Genomic DNA, 22470 nt, shown 5'->3' with positions numbered 1-22470 from the left:
CGTCAGGAGTTTGTGCTATGGGTAGATTAGCTATGCCCATATTTGGTGGGGAGTAGAGTCCACTATACCCACCATAAGGCTGTGCAACTGACCGTAAAGAGAAGGCGCAGGGCCCGTAGTATGCAAGGCCCGGCTTTTGATCCATGGGCGGGAACCCCAACCTATATAGACAGCATAGGAGTTCCTAGGGGTGTCCCGAATGAATACAAATTGGCAGATCAAATAGCCGCAGGATTTGAGAATATACCACTGCTTTCAGCCATCTTCCCCGTCACTCCCAGCAAAAATGTAGATAGGATAAATTTTGTGCATTATAATGTTTTACGCTTGAGCAATGCAACTAGGGATGCCATCGAAGGCCTGGCCGAGCAGACGGCCCCAACGTCCCTCATGGCGCTCCAGAATAGGATGGCGCTGGACATGCTGTTGGCTGAAAAAGGAGGAGTCTGTTCCATGTTCGGAGAGATGTGCTGTACGGTCATCCCTAACAACACTGCCCCGGATGGGAAGGTCACCAGGGCTTTGAACCAACTTCGAGCCCTTTCCCAGGAGATGCATGACGCCTCAGGTGTATCAAATCCATTGGAGGGGTGGATGACAACCTTTTTTGGCAAATGGAAGAATCTTATCACTGCTTGTTTGACATCTATTGCTGTTTTTCGCTATTCTAGTTACCTGTGGGTGTTGCTGTGTGCTGCCTGCGGACCATGACATCCGGCTCATCACCACTGCCTTGTCCAAAGAAAAAGCGCCGCCTCCCTATTCCGCGGGATGCTGCCCTTAATCACCATGCCAGGAGCGGGGAGGACGTTGAGGCACTGCAGTTAGTGTAAAAGGTGTTCGCACCTAGTAGGTGCGAAAAGGGGGAATTGTTGGGAAAATAATACAATGACTGAGGTGGTGATGAACAGGGCACTCAGGAACGGCCACGGAAAAGCTGGCTACAGTATATACTGAATTAACCAAAGACTAATAAGAGTGTGTGTATGTGTGACATATAACATTATGCTTTGCACGCTGGGTTACAGCTAAGGAGGAAAGAACAGGCAGGGCTATCTTAGTCAGTATGCTACAGTGAGCACGGGAGGAGGAGGAGATGGTGAGGCCAAGGACACTGAAGTTCAGGACGGTCTGATAACTCAGAGACACGGAACACCAACTTAGAAGGGAGTGGACATAGCTGTCTTGTGAAGTAAATGATAACTGAAAATAATAGACATGCAAGAAGGGAGAGGCAGAGCAGGGATGTAACCCAGAACAGTATAGCTGACCAATCAGGCCCCACAAGGGACACATATAACCCTGAGCAATATTGTCTAGTGCTTTGGGGGACTCTGTACTAGACAAGTCTCCATCAGGTTCCGTGCACGTGTAACTGCTCGGAAACGCATTTCATCTGTTGACCACAAGAATAACGCTGTGTTAATACATCATGGAGTCAGTTGTCAGTTTATAGAAGGATTTCTCCAACAGTATCTCTTTATTTTTTGTTTTTAGAGCTGATAGCTGATGTCGAAGTTAGCATCTTTTTGTTTTTAGAGCTAGTAGCTGATGTCAAAGTTAGCATTTTATATATGTTTCAGTACTGATAGCCAATGTTGAAGTTAGCATCTTTTTGTTTTTGGAGCTATAGTAGCTGATGTCAAAGTTAGCATCTTATATATGTTTCAGTACTGATAGCCGATGTTGAAGTTAGCATCTTTTTGTTTTTGGAGCTATAGTAGCTGATGTCAAAGTTAGCATTTTATATATGTTTCAGTACTGATAGCCGATGTTGAAGTTAGCATCTTTTTGTTTTTGGAGCTATAGTAGCTGATGTCAAAGTTAGCATCTTATATATATGTTTCAGTACTGATAGCCGATGTTGAAGTTAGCATCTTTTTGTTTTTAGAGCTAGTAGCTGATGCCGAAGTTAGCATCTTATTTTTGTTTTTAGAACTAGTGGCTGATTTCAAAGTTAGCGTCTGATTTTTCTTACTTTTGTTTCAAAGCTGCTAAAAGTGAATAGTATTGCATTGTACTAAGGTATTTCTAATATTTCTAATATAATATAATAATATGTAGTATAACTCAATACTCAACTGAGGATCTTCATGAAGGAACATTTTCGGCATTGCTGTGTGTTATTGTACCAAATGAGCAAGCAACTGCTTGTAGCCTACATGTTTTCTGGAAAACAATATTGTCATTGTTTACATTTACCTATTATTTGCAGATATGGCTTAGCAAAATTGATAAACTATGAGGATTTTGTCTTAAATTTTGTTTTTTTCATAAGTGTTTTTTCTTGCTTTTAAAGGCTGAATTACAATAAAGTGATGGCATTTTCTGAACTTTCCAGACTGTTATATTGTTTCCCGTTACCCACTTAGGCCTTGTATCCACATTGTTGCAGATTATTTATCAAAAATCTCTTTAATATTTTGTGAAAGCACCATAAGTCAACCCTACAATAGCAAAGCAATATTGACATCAATGTATTTGGTCAAAAATATTGTGACATTTTATTTTTTCCATTTTGCCCAGCTCTAATTTCAGACTGGAGTTCATCGTGGACTAAGCTTTATATTCAGCAGTAAAGAACCCTGTGTCCAGATACTGAGATAGACGCAGGTCAGACAGGGACACCTCCTCCAGGTCTGGCTGCTTCATTTACAGCCAGATTTCATTTTTAAAATGATGATCAATGTGCAACATTCTCCACAATATGTGTACTGTGCTTCCTTCCGTCCACAGCCTGTCACCCTGGGAGCTCTAACTCTCATCACACCAGCTCTTTCCATATCCCTGTAATTGCTCTATCAATCTAGCGGGGGAAAAAAACAACCCAAAATGAACTGCCCTGCGCTGTGCGTGCACAGCTCATTTAGCTCCCGGCCTAATGAGAGCCGTTGCGTAAAAGCACAATCAATTTCTAATGTGCTAGTTTACAGCACCCACCGGACTGACAGCCAAGCCAATACATGACAACAAGTCTAATGGTGTTTTTTGTTTTGGGAGTAACAATCTACACCAATGCATGATGGGGGAAAAAAACAGGACTCAAAAAGAGTGCCTGGAGGGGCTTGGAGCAATGAGCGTGTCAAAACTGCTCAGGGGAAATTGCCAAGGAGAGATGGAGGAGCGGGGATTGCTGGGAAAAACAATTAAGGGTGACTCAGTGATGAATCGTCTTTGGTGTTAAATAAAGAAGTCTGTCAAAAAAACAAACACACAATCAATTTGGGCTGCAAAAAATTATGCACAAACTGTTATACACACCTATATTTTAAGTATAAAAGCAGGTATTCTTTAGTGTAAGTAAATACATCCCCTTACAGTAACACAATTTTCTAACCCCCCTATTAAACAAAAATGAATCATTCCCTCCAAACTGAAATAAATGACTAATTGACACTGCGAAGGCTTCCCTTTCCTGTCTCACCGAGCCACTACCATCAGCAAGACGGAGCTCTGCAGTGTCAGGGGCAAAAAAAACAACCAACTCAACAGAAAATGATCCCTCAAAGTGACATTAACATGATACCGCTAATTTAACATGTTCAACAAGACGTAACACAAGTAAACTATTAAGGGATTAAGGGGAAAAGAAGCTCAAAGAGGAAAGTGAGGTTTAAGAGTCACTTTGTACAGAAAACATATGGAGGGCCGGTGACACCAGCAGCTACTCTTTAGCTTTCAGATTTAGCTGTTTCACTGTGGAGCGTTCGCCTCCTCTTCCTCCTCCTCAGAATCTTCCTGTTGGCTTTTCTTCTGTAGAGAGGAGAAGAACATGGAGATGAGATCAAAACTTCAAGTTATACCCTGGTTCCCAATTTTGTAAAATTCATTAATTCCACAAGGGTGTCAATATTGGAACATTTTGAAAAATTCCGGATTATGTTTAATGTCAACATTAAGCGAGCTAAGGAATGGAATGAGCTGTCCATTGAGCTGAAAAGCAATTCAAAACAGTAAGCGTTTTAAAATCAAAATGTTGAAGGGTTTAATAGATAAATCAGACCTATAGTTACATATTTTAGCGGGCTGGCGTGGGGTGTGGTGGGACATTGTATGGGCAGGGGTACAGATGGACATGTCTTGTATGTTTATGTGCTTTATGTATTTTTAATGTGGCAATGTGTAACGCTTGTTTCTATGATTGTTGGCACTGTTGCACTGGGAACCATCAGTAGCTATACACGCTCTGATGCTGTACATTGGAGATTTGTTGCACAAATGTCTATGTCTCAAGCATCTGTCCCTATTTAAAATAAACGTAAAAACACAAAAATTGTAATCCTCTTTTTAGATTTGAGTTCTGGTTGATTTTCCACCAGCCGTTGGTTACTGGTGGTAACACTGAGAATGCCTTCAAGTGCGTTCCTTTTGATATGACACATTTATCGATCAATGTGGGCAGCAAATGTGCTTCCAGTAGCTACTCGGTCAGAAATACGCCAGGGGGAGATGAGCAACCTGTGGTCTCTGTACCGAGGCAAATATGTTTTAAATGAAAGCAGAGTGGGAGTGGAGGACACTGCCACTAAAAATGCAGAAAAAACTACTATATAAAGAGAGTTTATTTTATTTGGATTTCCTCTTTTGTTTACACTTTCAGTGGTAATCCAAAATGAAAATCTGCAGAATTTAGCAGACTATTTTTCTGCTTAGGGTGGAGATGTGCTGACATTTAGAGTTTTAATCTTTTTTTCTTTCTTTTTTTTAATTGTTAAAATCTGCAGAATTCAGCATCCACAGATTCTGAATGGCCCTGGTAAGGAGGCTAAATAAATGCCAGCCATAAAAAAAAGGATCAAAATAAACACTTTTTTTCTGGGATTTGGGGTGTTATTTTTGTGTGTCTGGTGCTTCTACACGTATACAAACTTGGAAATAAAACATTCATGCTGTTCTGAGTGAGATACAGGTTTCTGAATGTCCTCTGCCTTCAGTCTCCGGGTGAGCTGTTCAAAATCTGCACGGCTTTCTACGTCACTAGCCGAGATGAGGTGAAACCATCAAAGATAGTAAAGAAGTGAGATTTCTCACTCTGTAGCTAAAAGAGCTCAACACACAGGGGGAAAAGGCGATCTGCAGCCATGTGCAGTACAACAAAAATATGGTGTTTTTTTGAAAATGAAACTATGTAAACCTATTGTGGTACAACTTCAAAATACGATTATGAACCTGAGAATGAGCATAATATGGGCGCTTTAATAAACAGGTGTACATTACTTGCAGAACTCCAGTCCCCTGTATGACTTGGTACAGCCCAGCTTGATAGGAGCTAATCCCAACTTCTGTGGTTTTTCTTTCAGGGTTTCTCTGTACTACATGTGCGTTACTTGTAAAGTTGATTCTGATGCTAGCCAAAATAAGTGAGCCCCCCCCCCATACCCATATAACAAAGGTTTTGTAACAATATCTTACCAGTTTGAGGAAGTCAATGAGTTTGTAGGCGTCTTCTCCAGTGGAGAGGTCGACAAAGTCCCGCGGGATTCTGTAGCTCAGACAGGGACTGGGCTGCACCGTCACCTCGCTGGTGGTGCAGCGAAACGCCGGGCCTTCCTGCACATACAGGGAAAACCACTTTGTTTTTTATTGATTGTTTTGTATGTTGTTTTTTTGGTGTGGGGCTTTTATGGCCTTTATCGACAGGAAAGGGGAGAGAGATGGGGGACAACATGCAGCAAAAGGGGCGCACACTACTGGGTGAGCTAGCGGTTGCCCTGGAAACCACATACACGCAACATTTGTTTTTGCTCCCATTTTTCATGAGCTGAACTCAAAGATCTACGACTTTTTCTAAGTACACAAAAGGCTTATTTCTCTCAAATATTGTTCACACATCTGTCTAAATCTGTGTTGGTGAGCACTTCTCCTTTGCCGAGATATCCATCCACCTCACAGGTGTGGCAAATCAAGATGCTGATTAGACAGCATGATTATTGCCACTCTAAAATGTTTATTTAAATGTTGATTTAATACGGGACTCTAGTTCAGCATTACTACATAGGTCAAATACAAACACTTTGTCTCATCTTAGCCTTTTTTTCAATCCTCCAAACAATAAAAATTAAAAAATATTATTTTTTATAAAAACGTCACAATGGCTGACCTGCTGCTGGGCGATTTCCCCCCCACCCGTCAGCTCCTCCCAGCTGAACAGCAGCGAGTCTGTCACCTCTCCGAATGGGTTCACGTCGATCAGCCACACCCTCCCCTGCAACATGCACACAATAAACAAGTGTTAACTCACTTTGCACAACAACAACAACAACAACAACAACAACAAAAGGACAATATTAAAATTCATCATTGCACTTACCTGGCTATCTCTGTAGACATCAAACACAACTGCCAAACAGACAAAAAAACTGTTTAAACAACTTCTCATGCAGTCATACAACATGTACATCATGTATATCTGCTAGTTTCACAAAGACAAAAATAAACATTAAATAAACTTGAAAAGGCATTTTTAAAAAAGGCATTTTTAAAAAGTACTAAAAAGACACATTTGATTAGTGTATCCCATGCATTTTCTCCTGTCCCAATACAACAACAGTGAAAATGTAACCATTTAAAAAAAAAAAAAAAAAAATCAGCTGTTTCTGAAGGAGATATGACACTTTCCACAGACAGAGTAAGAAAAGAAAACTAAACAAGGATGCCGATGCTCACAGTCTTCGTCCAGGAAGTTGTACTGGATGTGCTGGCTGAAGAATCCCTGAATGGCGTGACAGATCTGATCCTCCTGCTTCCAGACGTGCTGGTAATACTGAGTGTAGTCTCTCTGGGAGATCGCTGGGAAAATATGACAGATACATCATTAGTGGAGCTCAAATTGAATTTTATAATTGTTTCTAAATTAGCCTGCCGAGGAAAAGTACAGCTCCGACATCATTATATCACAGTTCTAATAGGGGTGTCTTTTCAAACAGATTTCCATTTTAGACACATTCGGCTCAGTATGTGTAAAAGCCCCGCCCTCTTTCTGTCTTGTGCTGTAAAGCAACCCAGCATGTTTCCCTGCTAATCCTGGGGGCTCCAAATAGGTACATGCACACTAATATTCCATTGTTATATATTATGTTCCGAAAATGACAATATTCCGAATTTGACACGGCTCATGTAAACTGCATGTTCGGTTTGGATAATCAGAATAAGGCCCATTTCTGAATATAGCATTTTCCGAAAGAAGACGCGAGGTAGGTTGGTATTATTTGGGTTTCAGAGGCCTTCTTTGGACATTTATGTGGTATTTTCACCCTGTGTGTTTAGGTCTTTGTTTTAGCTACAGAGTGAGACATCACACTTCTATACTATCTTTGTTGGGAGTCACACATGCTCAGTAGCTAGGTAAGATCCCATCAGCTAGATAACTCTTTCTCCAACTTTGGTCAGTACGAGGCAGGATTAGCTGGGAGAGGGTAAACACAGCATTGAAATGGTTACGTAAGTAAAAGTGCAAGGGTATTAGCATTAGCATTATACTTAAAAGTACCACCAAACCCCCCGATTATAAGGAAGGCCTCATTTCAGAATCATATAATCCAATATTATTATTGGATTATAAATGTGTCACCACTTTAATCTTGCAGCGAGTACTGGTGGTGCTGATTTCAAATGATTATTGGGTAGTTTAATGCATAATGTCTATACTAATGCATCAGAATTTATTAGTTTATAAACAATCTGAATCAGCAAAGGAACTAGAAATAGTATCAAATAAATGTAGTGGAGTAAAAAGTTTAATATTGCCTTCGGAGCATCTTAAATAACAAATACAAGTAAAGTACAAGTAACTCAAAATGTTACAGTACTTAAGTTAATGTACTTAGCTCCATTCCAACATTGGCTAACAACATTCACTCCTATCTTTAAATGTACTACGTATATGTGTGTATTCTTCCAAAATGTTTGGGGGAAAAGTTTTTTTTTTTACCTATCAGTTTGTTTTCTTTGACGAAGCAGCGAAACTCTCCGCCGGGAATCAACTCGCTCCACTTTCTCAGGACCAGCTGAGGACAGAGGACAACACCGCTGATAAAATACATAGGGGGGTGAGAGTGTGTACACAGACACTTTAAATGACAAAAAAGTAGAAAATAGAGCTTCAAGCTTGGTTTTATGAACTGTTAAATGAATTGCCATATAACTATTTTTTTAAGTTTTAAGTTTTAAGAAATTTCTTTTCTTAATGGAAAAAAAAAAAACGTTCAAATTCTCTTTTCCAGCTTCTTAAATGTGAATTAGTCCTGGTTTATTCACTCCTTTGTGACAGTAAACTGAATATATTTGAGATATTGGGCTTTAGAAAACACAGATGGACCTTTTTCCCCATTTTCTGACAATTTATAGACAAAACAACTAATTATTTAATCGAGAAAACAACTGACAGATTAATCAACATAATAATCATTTGTTGCAGCCCTGGAATAAAACACAATTTTCTTAAAGGTCCCATGGCATGATAATTTTACTTAATTTAACATTAATATGATTCCCCCCAGCCTGCCTATGGCCCCCCAGTGGCTAGAAATGGTGATAGGTGTGAAACGAGCCCTGGGTATCCTGCTCTGCCTTTGAGAAAATGAAAGCTCAGATGGGCCGATCTGGAATCTTCCCCTTATGAGGTCATAAAGCTCAAAAGCTACAGACTCAGAAATGGCACATATGAGGAAAGCTCATTGTGGGACTGGCTCTAGTGGCTGTAATTCTGCACCAAGGCTGAATTTTGGGAAAGACACTTCAGATATGGTATTAAGGAACCACTAAGGTCTATATAGAAGCTTCAAAAGAGCACCAAGTCATGGGACCTTTAAGAACAAAAAGAACTCTCCATCTGCATGTAGAGACACTAAAACTGGTATTAAAAACAAGCTAATGACAATAAAACTTAAAAAATACCTCATAGTTTATGAGTGGATCTGGGGAGTCCTGGTCACTACATGCAAGGAATCTGCGCCAAGAAAGGAATGAAGGTTACAACAGTTAAAGAAATATGAACACCAATGCATCACGAGTGTTTGGTGTTTTCAAATTTCTGTTTTAATTTTCACTGTAATCAGATCAGTCACACTGCAAACAGCTTGGCTGCTGTGTTGCTCTCAGGAAGTTTGAGACAGACGTTTTTAACAGAGTCACAAAAAAAGCACATTTGTGCTGCTGTGGAACTCCACGTCCAATGTGAGAATATTAGCTTCCTCTCAGCAGAAGCTCAGTCAGACCCTGTTCACCATTACCAAACTGTCAATACATCATTTATTCTACCTTATTCTAAACTGTCTCAATGTCCAGCCACATCACCACTGCCTCCTCGCACCCCAAAAGTTGATTTACAAAATAAGAGCCTGTTATCTGTCAGTGTAACTGTTGTAATCATGTGTCTATAAATACATATTCTAGAAACATTGTTATGCATCACTTTCTCCCTAACTGACACCTACACCCAAACACACAAACACTCACACAGTGATCAGTGCATTGATTTAAACTCTGTTTCGTGGCAGAGATCATGTATCGCAATGCCCAGCACACAGGAAAGCTACAGACAGAAGAAAGTAATCAAAGCCTCAGAGACAACCGTGTGTGCGCTTCAGAATGAAGGTCATACATGCATGTGTGTGTGTGTGTGCAGGTGCTTGTATGTAATCGAGAGAATCAACAAATTATACAGAGGCCTCAGCATGGATTAAAGCAGAGGACCACATCCTGCATACAAAACCTGAGGACCCTAAGGACGGACGGACGGAAGCGACACACACACAACACACACAACACACCACACACACACACACACACACACACACACACACACACACACACACAACACACACACACACACACACACACACACACACACACACACACACACACAGCTTGTCATGCAGAGCGGAGAAGCGATAGGTGTACATCACAGCAAATTCTAGCTGCCACTTGTGTTTTACTGCAGACGGAAATCAGCCTGTGCACCCCACACTGGTTATTTTGATATAGGTTGTCATCTAAATGCAAAAGTGTGTGTGTTGTGGTTGTTGCACGCGGAGGCTTACGGCTGCGCAAGGTCGTGGGTGATGAAGTCTGAACTTTTGAAGAGCAGAAATAAGTAGGCTGTCACACTGCAGGGAGCTGTTCAGTGCAATCCAGTTAGCATCCTGAAAGGGACACACACACACACACACACACACACACACACACACACACACACACACACACACACACACACACACACACACACACACACACACACACACACACACACACACACACACACACACACACACACACACACACACACACACACACACACACTTAAGGCTGGCAGTGGTGCAAGAAGCTATACTTATCTTCAATACACTCAAATGTTCAGGGCCTTAAGCCAAAATAATAATTTGGTTCTGCTAAATTAAGATAAGTCATGTTGACACACTTTGTTCTAATGAATTCACCACTCTGCTAACTTAAAATGAAGCAGGCAAACACAGTTTTTCATTTCACTAAAAGCAGCTGAGTGGTGTATTTTACCCGTGGAGCGCTCCAGTTCAGTTTGGGAAAGACACGCCCCCCCAGGGCGTTTATGGCCTCCTGCACTTTAGAGGTGAATTCTGGGAACTCAGGAGCCTAGCACACACAAAGTCACATCACACGGTTATCATAATTACTGCATTATTAAATGATATGCCCCGGGTGAAACACATTTCTATCAAAAGGAGAGTAATTACGTAAGTAAAACTGTATTGATATTAGGGGTAGTAATCTCTGGGCACCTCACGATTCGATTCTAAACCGATTACTGACGCACCAATTTTTTTAAGTACATTTCCATGCGGGATTTAAAAATATATACATATAAATCTGAGTTTGTATGATTTTGACATATATTAGTCACACAAAGTTTGAATGAAATGTTTTGTTTACTGAGGTTTTTATTGTGTAGTCATTCCATGCCTTTAAGATCCTGAGTCAGAGTCCATGTCAGAGGCTCCGTCAGGTTTAAAGGTGGAGAACATGAAACATGAGGTGGTCAGATGTAATGTGATAAAGTAGATCAACAGCCTATATGTGTTTTGCCTAATTATTTTATGTATGTCTTATTTGATCATGTGTATACTGTGTATACACAAAACTTATTTTTTTCCCTTTTGGCCATTTTTGTGTTGTTGTTTTTTCTGCACTCTTGCATAAACTCTAAGTTGTTGTCTATTATCCCGTCCTCTTTCAGTCACTCTGTACTGATTTGTAATTATTAACTTATCAGGAACAAGCACTGAACCGTTCTAGACAGAATCGCTATGGATCTAAGAATCGTTTATTTTTCCCACCCCTAATTGATATAGCACCTTGTTAAATACAGGTTACAAAGTGCTTTACATCAACATCACTAGATAAAAAGAAAACAAACACCAAGCAAAAAGTGCATACAGGAGAAAAATATTCAGAAAATACAGTACACGCAAACAGACAAACGGAAACAGAAAGCATTCAGCAACCAGTCACCGTGCAGATCAACCCTTAAAAAATAGAAACGCCCACTTAAAGAAGTGGGTTTTGGGGGAGATTGTTCTAGTCTGGGGGCTAGCATGGCAAAAGAACAGTTGACTTTAGTTTTACCTTTAGCACGCGGTATAGCCAACAGGTTTGGTTACAGTAAGTGGCTGTTCAGTGGTGTAAAGGTTTAGTAGCTCTGAAATAAAGGCAGGAGCTATGCTATGTAGTGGCTTTATAAGTGATTAAAAGAATCTTGAAAATAAATCCTGAGCTTTAGTGGCAGTCAATGCAGCGATGCTGAAATAGGTATGATGTGAGATCTACGGCCAGTCTCAGTTAAAAGCACCGCTGCTGCATTTTGTACAAGCTAAAGACGAGCCACAGCAATTTGACTAAGCCAAGTGAAAAGGCTATTGCTGAAGTCGGGATGGGAAAAAAATGACGGCCTGACTGATACGTTCTAAATCAAAAGTCGATAATAATGGACAGATTCTTCTCAGCTGAAAGAAGAAACAGGTTTGGACCAGTTTATTGGCATGGTGTTCAGAATGCCAAGACTCCTAAAGTTTGGTTTGACATAGGGGGCAAGTGGGCCAATACACCGGAGAAGGCCATTTGTAGTTTTTATAAGGACAATAATGAGAAGCTCAATTTTGTCTGAGTTTAGTTGAAGAACGTTATGTGATAACCAGTCCTTTCTATTGTCGTCCTTTCGCATAACAATGAGAGGATATACCAACGTGACTGATTATCTGGCCCAAGGGAAGCATATGGAAGGAGAAAAGAATAGGACCGAGAATTGACCCCTGAGGGAACCCATTTAACAAAGGAACAAATTAGGACACAGTTACCCATGGAGACCAAAAAATGTCTATCGGACAAATATGACAATCCACTCTATGAACCCTATTTTAACGATCTAAGCGCACGGCGCAGGTGCGTTTAGGGCCTTTCCAAATCCACTTTTGCTAGTTTGACGGAGGAAAAAAAGAGTCTGTGCGCAAGGCGTATGGTTCAAAAGGGTTGTGCAATGCAATAAACCAATCAGTGTCATCTCCCATTCCCTTTAAAAGCCAGGCACGTTTGTACCTTGGTGCATTGTTATAATGATGGTGGATTTGCACTGTAATATTTTTATATGTAATCTTTTGAATGTGTGTGTGCTACTGTGCTTCCCTGTGTGTATAACATGCATAGTGTGCGCGCTGTCCATAATCCAAGACGCATTTTACTAATTTGCTGTTAAAATAAGAATGAAATGCTGCGCTATTGACTTTAGACCAGGTTGTTGTTGGTCAAAGGCGAGATCAATTCCCACTGCCTCAAGATAGCAATATGCCAAGAAGTCACCTGAACACACCTCCCTGTAAGACCAGCGCACCCATGGGCGTAGAGATGGGTGCAGGTGCATTTGCTGTTTAAACGAAGTGGGCGCTGGACGGGAAATTGACAACAACGTCGGTCTTAAACTAGCAAAGACACTTGCGTCGGGCTGTGTGCCACACTGCGCCGGGTGCAAAATAGGGCCCTAGGACTTTCCCTGAGTTATGAGGATGTTACGATCAATGGTTTCGAAGGCAGCACCAACATCAATTGAGACCAAGATGGAGTGTTCCTACCTATCAGGCCACTGTACCGTGAGTGTAGAGGAATACTTTAAGCTACTGTAAATGCAGGTTTCAGTTTAAGAAAAACGTTTTATCAGGTGGGCAATAATACACTATGTACTTACAGTAACAGTGGTGGTTGTCTCATCATCTGACCACTAGAGGGAAGTAGAGAACAAGCTTGAACACTGTTCTAGTTGTTGACTTATAAAACAGACAATTATGACATCAGTCACTAATAACTAGATTACAATAAAAAGTGACAAAATTACTTTCTAAAGGTCTGACGTATTTCTGCAAAAATGTGAAATATTTTAAGACTGTGAATTAGGAAAACAAGGACTAATTTCCTTTCCAAGCAATGAGGTAAAAATAAGACAGAACACAGACCATGGAAAAAAAACACCTTAGTATCTGTTCCCGTACCTGAATGTCTTCCTCTGCGTCCGAGTCACTGATGTTAGCGTGTGTTTGCTGTGTGTTGTGGTCACTGAAGGGAAGAGAAACAACAATAGATGAGTGGTTTGGGCACAAAGAAAATCTGAGCATCATAATGCACATACTAGTAGTGGAATGCATCAAGAACATTGACTCAAGCATTGTACTTAAGTACACATTAAAAGGTACTTGTACATTACTTGAGTCCTTTCTTTTTAAGCTACCTTCCACCTCTACATTTTAGAAGGAAATATTGTATCTTTTTACTCCACTACATTCATCTGTCAGCTTTAGTTAATAGTTTATTTACAAATTAACACATATAGTGTAGCAGTTTTATTATAAAGGAAACTACCCAATAATATACAGGCCTACAAGTCCAGCTGAAATGATTAAATACTTAGTTGATTGACAGAACAGTTTTGATCATTTCTAAAATGTTTTGTTTATTCTACATTTTGCACTTTTACCTTTAATACTTCAAGTACATTTTACCGATGATACTTGCATACAGTTATACATTTCCAATGCAGGACTTTTACTTGAAGCAGAACAATTTTCACAGTGTGGTATGAGTACTTTTACTTAAGTAAAAGATCAGAATATTTCTTCCACCACTGGCACATACACATTTAAATGGAGAAAAAGTAAGGTTTGAATGGAACGGCCGTGACCATAACAACAGAGGCAACCTGTAACATCACTTGTCTTCAAAAAACAACACCACAGCATCTTGACATCGAATGCTTCTCAAACACAGCGGGTGTCATTCAAAGATGGAATAGCACCTTAATATCGAGCCAAAATTTGGCATGATATTTTCACATTTGTTCCAACAAAGACAAACTTTTTTTTTGTTTGGGTGTTTGTGTGTGTTAGTGGCCTCATACCTCCCAGAGACTACCAGTGTGCCATCATCCAGTAAATAGTCTATTACATTCTGAGGCAGTGGGAGAATCAGACTGGAATAGAGAATAAAAAATACCACATATAAATGTATGGAATTAATAGAATACATAATAGACAACAAACAGACAAAGATGTGGAAGAAGAAGGTTTAGGGAGGCTTCTCTGAAAAAGGAAATTAAACACAATTATTTAGCAATACACACGATAAACACAGCCCTAGATAGCTAGCTGTGTAACCTGCTTCAGTCCGGTAGCTAACGTTAGCTGTTGGCTAAATTGGCTGTTTTACAGCAAGGACATTAAAAATATGACTTTGGAATTTCTGTACAACACATCAACTGTCTACCTTTTAATCGAATGTTTCTTGAATATCGGATACCAAACCGAAAACTGACAGTTGACAACTTGCTCCTTCTTCATGCTGCAATATCCTGTAAAGGAAAAGAGTCCATCAGTAAATATCTTCCGAACCCTATTAGATATTTGTGACAATGTCGCGGCCGCATTTTCATTTGACTCCTTGAAATTTCGAGGCAATAGTGCTCTCTATTATATTATTAATTAATGTCAATCTATTAAAATCCTATTGGGAAACAGTCAAAGCGTTATTGCTAGAATGGTGTAATACATTCGTGCATACAGAGGGGGAAGCTTTTTTGAGGTGCACATGTTGAAATGCACACCGCTGACTTGCGTCAGAGATCGTTTATTGAATTGATAACTTACTCAACACCTTTAAACATTTACAGACGTAACGTCAATATCTAAGCTAACATTATGAATAAGAATACAATAATAATACAGGAGCCAGTATAGTTGTATATTGGTCAACTTTTTATGCTGTCAACTGACCGTATCTTTAAGAAGTATGGTAAAGGATTTCAAACTCTAGCATTATCCCCGTATTTTTTTTTATTTTATTGAATTTCTACGTTAGACATGTAGAAACGACACAATGTTTTTATGTTAAGTCAATGTTAGTTCTTAGCTAGAGTTAAGTAAATAGCTACCTCACCGGTGACGTTTGCGATACCCGGAAGTGGTGACAGAGTGACTCCTCACTATTTTTTCCCATATCTCTTCTCTACTACTACAGTTAGGTTTTCACGTGAGTTAAATTTAGTTTGTTCATTTTAGATGCTTGGTTAAAGTTTAAAATGCACGAGCTCCTAACCCCGGCAGCATTGCTAAGTGTGAAGCAGCTAGCTAGTGTTACATAAACAAATAATGAATAGAAAAGCTAAACGTAGAAAAGGAACGCGGGAGGAGTTACATCTAACTTTCTATTTATCTGGTTAGCGTTGCCTGGCTTTAGCAGCTAGTTGAGTAACGTTAACTCAAAACGTTTCGTCAACATTGCGCTAACTCTGTGCACTAACGCTGTGTTTGTTTTTCAGCTAACGTTAAACTCGTAGTGAACCACCGTGTCCAATTTTGAATGAAGCTTTTGACTCGACTTTTCCTCCATTTTCAGTTGTCCAGAAATTGAAAATGAGCAACTCCGAACAACCCAAAGTGACTTCTGCTCCACACGTAGTGAAAGAAGAGGTAACGATACTACTTCTGTTTTTTTAAGGGTTTTAAAATGGATTTTTCCGACAAAACTCGATGACAGAACATTTCATTTTGAATAATATTAAATGACTATAGCCTTACTATAGGTAAGACATCAAAACTTGATATATACACAATATGAATATCAGTTGTAATCCTTCCGGCCCAGTTAAATGTGCAATTAAATGTTTTGTATGGTAAATGGTATGTAGTAGGAGGTCTCTTTTAGCTAAGGGGTCCTTGGCCTAAAAAACTTTGAAGACCCCTGAGTAGCAAATCCTATATTCTTTCTACCTAATTTGTCAGAATATAGATATTATTTATGGAGATTTGAGTATCCTTAAAGTTTAACAAATTCTCAGACATACACCACTCTGATAATGAAATTAAGTTGGATGACCTCAAACTGGTCTGCAGTTTGCAGTGTGCGCATACCATAGACTTGTTAAAAGTACTCAATTCAGACGTTTCACAGTTACACAAATAAACCAAAATGGCCCTTATATTGATCATTTGAGAAGATCACACATATGTGTGTTTGATTCTTTTCTTGCTCTCCTTTTTTGCAGAAAATACCCTTTCAGTAACCACATGCATGCTTCTCTCTAAGATAGCTTCTGTAATGTGTGTGTCTTTACTGAGCTGTGAAGCAGTATTCTACGTGTTGTCATAACTGAGCAGAGTGTTGCGTTTGGTGTTATTCAGATCAACTTATCCCGGTGTGTTCACTCTCTGTGTTGCAGCTCATGGCAGAAGGAAAGTGGCTGAAGCTGGAGAAGACTACATACGTGGACCGAGCTGGAAAAACCAGGTAGTTCTTGTCTTTGATAGGCCTGGGTACTGAATTCAATACTTTTTAGGCACCAACTGAATTGCCTCTAAAGTATGGAGGATCGAAAAATGCTGTGTCATTCAATTCCCAATTTCAATACCTAAGGAAATCTCATCAGCATCATTACATGTCATTTAGCAGATGCTTTAATTTAAAGTCACTTACGATTGCTATACATCAAAGGTTGCATGCTTCTGGAGCAACTATGGGTTAGGGGGTGGTGATGGCACAGGGAATATGACACATGCCTTTGGTGTCATATCCACTGCGCAATTGTAAGTTGCTTTGGATATAAGTGTCAGCTAAATGACATGTAATGTAATATTAAGTGACAAATTAGTTAATGTATCACAGTGGGAATTGAACACAAATCTCCAACACCAAAGACGTGTCATATCCACTGCACATCAGTGAGCCAATCAGCATGCATGCTTACCAAGATCTAATAATGTTTGTGATTGGCATTCTAACGTATATGTCATAGAGGCATGCAGGAAAAAGCGTTGTAGGAGAGAAAGATTTTTTCTTTAATTATTTATTGGGCATTTTAGGCCTTTCATTGACAGGACAGCTGAAGACATGAAAGGGGAGAGAGAGGGGGGAAATGACATGCAGTAAGGGCTGCAGGTCGGTGGCCGGGGTGGTTTGGTGGGTGGAGCGGGTGCAGCGGGCGCACATATACTTCGAGGCTTGCACCTTGACGCAGAGGTCTGGTGTTCGGGTCCAGCCTGTGGCGATTTCCTGCATGTCTTCCCCCCTCTTTCTTCCCTTTCTCACCTACCTGTCCTGTCCATTAAAGGCGGAAAAGCCCCCAAAAAAGTCCCAAAAAAAAGGGCTGCAGGTTGGAGTCGAACCCTGGCCCACTGCCTCGAGGAGCAAACTTACACACATGGGTACCTGCTCCACCAACTGAGCCACACCCAGTAGAGAAGGATTTTGTGCCGTAATGTTGTCATTTCTTTTTTGTTTTATAAAATTGATATCCAAAAAAGGATAGTTTAGGAACCGGTATGAAAGTCACCGTATCGGTACCGGTCTCTTAAACTTTAACAATACCCAGCCCTAGTCTTTGACTGACCACTTCACAACCATACACGTTTCCTGCATATTAGTTTCACCTTCCTGTTTTCATCCGGCAGGACCTGGGAGACGGTGAAAAGGACAACGAGGCAAACCAACACAGAGACAGATGGTAAGCGTCTCTGTTTCTCCACTTCTAGCTGCTCTGTCGAGCTTGCATTGATAGATTGGGCCTGAATTGGATTTGTGCAGGCTGTAACACCCTTTTCTCTGCAGGCGTTGGTATTATCGCGCTGCTGAAGCGGACCCTCCATAAAGACTGCGTAGTGATGGTGAAGCAGTTTCGTCCTCCTTTGGGATGCCACACTCTGGAGTTTCCTGCAGGTCAGTCCGATGGTTCTCTATGGGTTCCCTGTCTATAGACACTGTCATGCCCCACAACTTACCAATTTTGGTCCTGCGTCTTTCAACAAAATAGACCTTGAAAAATGATTGACAAGTCCTGCAAATTCACCACTTTTTAATGTCACGTTAATTTTGTTTTTTTGCCTCCAAATCATTTGACGTCTTTCATTCTTGGCTGTTGGGACTTTTGTTAACTATTGATGCTTTCTGACACTTGGAATGTTGTTTTTTGTTTTGTCTCTGCTCTGGTCAGGGTTGATCGACGAGGGGGAAACTGTAGAGGCTGCTGCACTGAGGGAGCTAAAAGAAGAAACCGGGTACAAAGGGGAGGTCGTAGGAGTCACTCCAGGTATCCTCAAACAAAAACTTGCTGACACGTAATTGCGTAAGCTGCATCTCTTGGCTTTATCTTATCTCCTGAGCTTGTGTTCATCGCAGTGGTGCAAATTCAAAAAGAAGTCCACTCCTTTTTATATTTTAGGAACATGCATTGCAAGTAGTAATGTTGTTGTTTTGTTGGCAGTGACCTGTCTGGACCCTGGTCTGTCGAACTGCACCACCCAGATCATCATGGTCAACATCAACGGAGATGAAGGGGAGAACATTAACCCAAAACAAGAGCTCGGTGAGGACACAGGATTTTCTTCATTTACCCCTACTCGCTCATCTAATCAAACACTTAACTTTTATTCTCTGACCGCTTTTCTACATTTAGTGTACATAAGAGCTCAGAGAATAACTGATTTTTGCTTACTCATTCAATCAATTACTCTGTGGCTAATCCATTCCTTCAATCACTTTCACTCATCTGGCCTCGTGCAGAAAAGTATGACTGATTTTAAGAGAACATGTCACCATCATCAACTTTCTCATACTTAGTTTTTTATCTTGGGTACAAAGGATATTCGACCACTAACCCAAACTTGACAGATAAAAAGTAGTTTGTCTGTAACATTAAAAAAGAAAAACATGTTGAATGATCTTGTTCTCTTCTGTTCTTCCACAGGTGATGGAGGTGAGCTATTTTCCTTTTATTATATCAGAAATAATCCTGTTCTCCCATACAGCAAATCATCACCAAAGCCTTTATCTTCTCTTTGCAGAATTTGTTGAAGTCATTCTTTTACCACTTGATGAATTCCAGAAGAAAATAGATGGTGAGGCTTCAACTTTTTTCCAGAGTGGTGTTACTGTGAGAGCGGTACGAGCATTCGGAGTCCGCACCAACACAAACGAACACACTAACTAATACGTGCTTGTTTTATCTGGCAGATCTGATGAAGAAAGAAAAGATCGTGGTAGATGCTAAAGTGTACATCTTTGCCATGGGGATGGTCCAGGCCTTCTTTAAGCCGAGGGAGCTCCCTGTCCTGAAGCAGTGAAGGAAAAATGTTCAGGACGAGAACGAGACAAGAAGAAATGGTCTTTTATGTTACATAGGGCTCCTACACAGGACTGGAAAATCTATACTAAAAAGGCCATAGAGGACTTCCAAATTGTAATAAGAATTTATATGAAAATGTGTTTTAGCCACAATGTAACCTCATATTTCAATTTTAGTTTCCATGAAGTACTGTATAATGGCCACACATAGAGTAATATGAAAGTTAGAAGACACAATAAAACTTAGTGTGTAAATCATACTGTACACAAATGTCAAATTATGAAATCAAAGCCTTGGATTTAGAAAGTGAACCTATGAAGGAGCCCTGTTTGCACTACATGTCCTGGACTACTTTTTGTTCTCAGTATTGAAGGCCTGAAACACACACTGCTGCCCGATTGTTTACACACTTGACGCAGAATAGTCTCAGCCTTTAGTTCTAGACAAATGGTATTTGCCAGTTTTTTATGAGATTACATGTAGTTTAATGAGATGCAAGTTGTTGTAACTTTTTATTTAGTAATTGTATAACATTCCTAACAATACTGTTGCAGACTTGACGGGGGGAATGGAATCCACCTCCAAACACTTTTCCTGTTGCTTCTCTTGCTGAAGTACGATGCAATTCTTCCATTTAGTTTGTTGTGTTCTACTTTTTCTCTTAGATAACCCATGCATTGTGATAATAGATACATATAGTATTTGGTTGGGCTAGTAACAACAGTGTTAACAATATGAGGGGGGGTTGTCCTGTGTAACTCCCCTGTAATGTACGACAGAGATAGAGACAGACTGTCATGATAGAGGCAGTAACTGATTCATAGGAAATCGTCCATGCTGTGCCTCCAACCTCATTATGGCTCAATTAACTGGACGTTGATGCTGTACTTACCCTAGCAACTACAAAATGAATAAATGTGATACCACTTTTGTTCTTACCTGAAAATGTGTTTCTGTCTGAGGTGTCAACAACTGAACAAATCATACAAGGAAAGTATATTCCTGGGCTTATGTTTATTCACATGCCATGTTCATTATGTTGTTAGGACATGATGTCCTAACAGCTGTGTATGTGGTAATGCTGGTAGTGTTTTCTTTTTTTAAATGGAGGACTCACCTACAACAACGCCCTGTATGACTGTTTTGATTACTGTACCTTTCCCTTTAATACAAGTTTTAAAATAATTTACACATTTAAATAGCCAACCTTATTACTGTATACCTTTTAGATATTAAACATGTAATACTTGATTAGCTAATTATTTTGTTATTATTCAGTGCACTTCTCACTGTTGTTTTCTGCCCCACATTTAGTCCAGTAGGTGGCGACAATTCACTTTTATGATGCTCTGACAACAACCAATAACCTAAACGAAGGAGAAGAGTTGGCCAATCATGTGGCTTTTTTTCAACATAAACAGTTGGAAACCTCTGCTTAAATTTCTTTAACTGTCTATGGCTTAAATTTATGCTAGCTAACTTCAAAGCATTTACTTAAGCGTCAAATACTAAAACAAATAATAATAAAGTAATAAATGTTGCCAGGGCGGGTCACTTGAATTTCTGAACAGGTTGGTGGTTACAAACTTCAGGAAGAAGTAATGTTAGCAGAAGTATAAATAAGCTAGCAAAATTCGGTGTTTGCCATGGTGTTTACTAAGATGTAGGTAACGTTACCCCTTATTTATTTTTGTGCAAGATACGACGACGGCATTTATCCGTAATTTGAATGTGGACTAAGCGTACACAAATTCTAAATTGTATCTAAATTAGCAACGTCGATTTGTAACTAAAAAACGGATGCGCTGGACACGAAGATGGAGATGGCTGTTAAAGGTAAGTTAGAACTTGATGCGAGTTAGCTAAACAAACTGTTGGCTAACATTACGTAATATGATTGGTGTTAAGCTAGTGAAGCCTGGGACGGTTGGCATTTTACTTAAATGTACATTAAGTAAATGTAACGTTAACGAACATGACCAATGTTTTGATAATTTTGATAGTAATAAAATGATATATTCGGTGTTTTCCTTCATAACTGTTTTTTTCAGGGTGCAAAGGCATTTGGCACCACATTTGGACTAAAAACAGGACTTTTGTAGGACAGTTGTAGATATGAAAAGTTGGGAGAGAAGGGGGAAAAAAAACATGCAGCAAATGGCCGCCGGTCGGATTCAAACCCTGCGCCGTGCCCTGTGTACATGGGGCGTCTGCGCTCTACCAGAGATTTCTTCTTAAAAGGTTGCTAAATTTTTATAACTACTGTAGGATAGGACTTCTGGTAACTAGTCAGGTGGGAATATTCACCAAATAAAGTGACTGTGTGTTGTGCTGACATGACTGAATGTTGTGTGGCTTTCTAGGAAAGGCCAAAAGGCGACACCTGAATGCAGAGGAGTGTGATGAACTGGGACAAAGTGCAGCGGGCACTGGTGCCCTCACCCAGCCCCACACTGTCAACCAGGGACGCGGCAATTGTGACCCAGGCCGGAGGCTTTACCCCAGGACACCCACCAAGCGACGGAAGTGTGGTAATCTGCTCTAAACCTTCTGCCACAAACCTTTTGACAAATCTTAGTAGAGCTGTACTATTACGAATTTTACTGTACAATGAATTGTCCTAGAAACAATTGCGATTAACAGTACCATTGTCAATTTCAGTCAAACCTTAGAATGTGTTACTTTTTCAAACAAATTCAAGTTTTGAATGTATTCTATGATGCATCTTTTTGGTTTTATCAGAATCAGCTTTATTTGCCAGGTATGAGGACACATACAAGGAATTTTACTTTGGAATTTCGTTGCTCCCAATGTGCTTACACATACAAAACAACCAAACAATATAT

The 22470-nt window shown here is 40.0% G+C and overlaps 3 protein-coding genes and 1 long non-coding RNA gene across 5 annotated transcripts in view; 2 read left to right on the top strand and 2 right to left on the bottom strand.

The window, feature by feature from the left end:
- Positions 1 to 22470, bottom strand: part of LOC116672827 (uncharacterized) — a 174131-nt gene that overhangs the window by 134658 nt on the left and 17003 nt on the right. The window lies entirely within an intron of this gene.
- On the bottom strand, positions 2980 to 14981 carry cdc123 (cell division cycle 123 homolog (S. cerevisiae)). Its single transcript, XM_032504689.1, is given in 14 exon segments — positions 2980 to 3753; positions 5413 to 5550; positions 6101 to 6205; positions 6311 to 6339; positions 6667 to 6789; positions 7931 to 8006; positions 8896 to 8947; positions 10041 to 10094; positions 10096 to 10142; positions 10513 to 10608; positions 13208 to 13240; positions 13509 to 13572; positions 14411 to 14482; positions 14776 to 14981. Coding segments are annotated over 14 exon segments (1023 nt in total). The 5' UTR covers positions 14850 to 14981; the 3' UTR covers positions 2980 to 3693.
- On the top strand, positions 15304 to 20190 carry nudt5 (nudix (nucleoside diphosphate linked moiety X)-type motif 5). 2 transcript variants are annotated; one of them, XM_032504713.1, is made up of 10 exons: positions 15304 to 15537; positions 15904 to 15977; positions 16727 to 16794; positions 17955 to 18007; positions 18112 to 18219; positions 18494 to 18589; positions 18764 to 18865; positions 19247 to 19255; positions 19344 to 19397; positions 19513 to 20190. In XM_032504713.1, the coding sequence occupies exons 2-10, from the start codon at positions 15921 to 15923 to the stop codon at positions 19620 to 19622; spliced, it is 657 nt and encodes a 218-aa protein (XP_032360604.1). In that variant the 5' UTR covers positions 15304 to 15537; positions 15904 to 15920; the 3' UTR covers positions 19623 to 20190. The 2 variants fall into 2 exon arrangements, with proteins under 2 accessions (XP_032360604.1, XP_032360603.1); XM_032504712.1 differs by lacking the exon at positions 15304 to 15537 and adding an exon at positions 15699 to 15723.
- Positions 21050 to 22470, top strand: part of fbxo18 (F-box DNA helicase 1) — a 20013-nt gene continuing 18592 nt past the window's right edge. Inside the window, exons 1-2 of the mRNA XM_032504659.1 lie at positions 21050 to 21460; positions 21988 to 22155. Of these exons, the coding sequence (XP_032360550.1) occupies positions 21442 to 21460; positions 21988 to 22155 (187 nt within the window). The 5' untranslated portion in view covers positions 21050 to 21441. The remainder of the gene's footprint in view (positions 21461 to 21987; positions 22156 to 22470) is intronic.

The sequence above is a fragment of the Etheostoma spectabile genome, chromosome 23 (genome assembly GCF_008692095.1).
Source record: "Etheostoma spectabile isolate EspeVRDwgs_2016 chromosome 23, UIUC_Espe_1.0, whole genome shotgun sequence".
Classification (NCBI taxonomy): Eukaryota; Metazoa; Chordata; class Actinopteri; order Perciformes; family Percidae; genus Etheostoma; species Etheostoma spectabile.
This window is presented reverse-complemented; position numbering and strand designations above follow the sequence as displayed.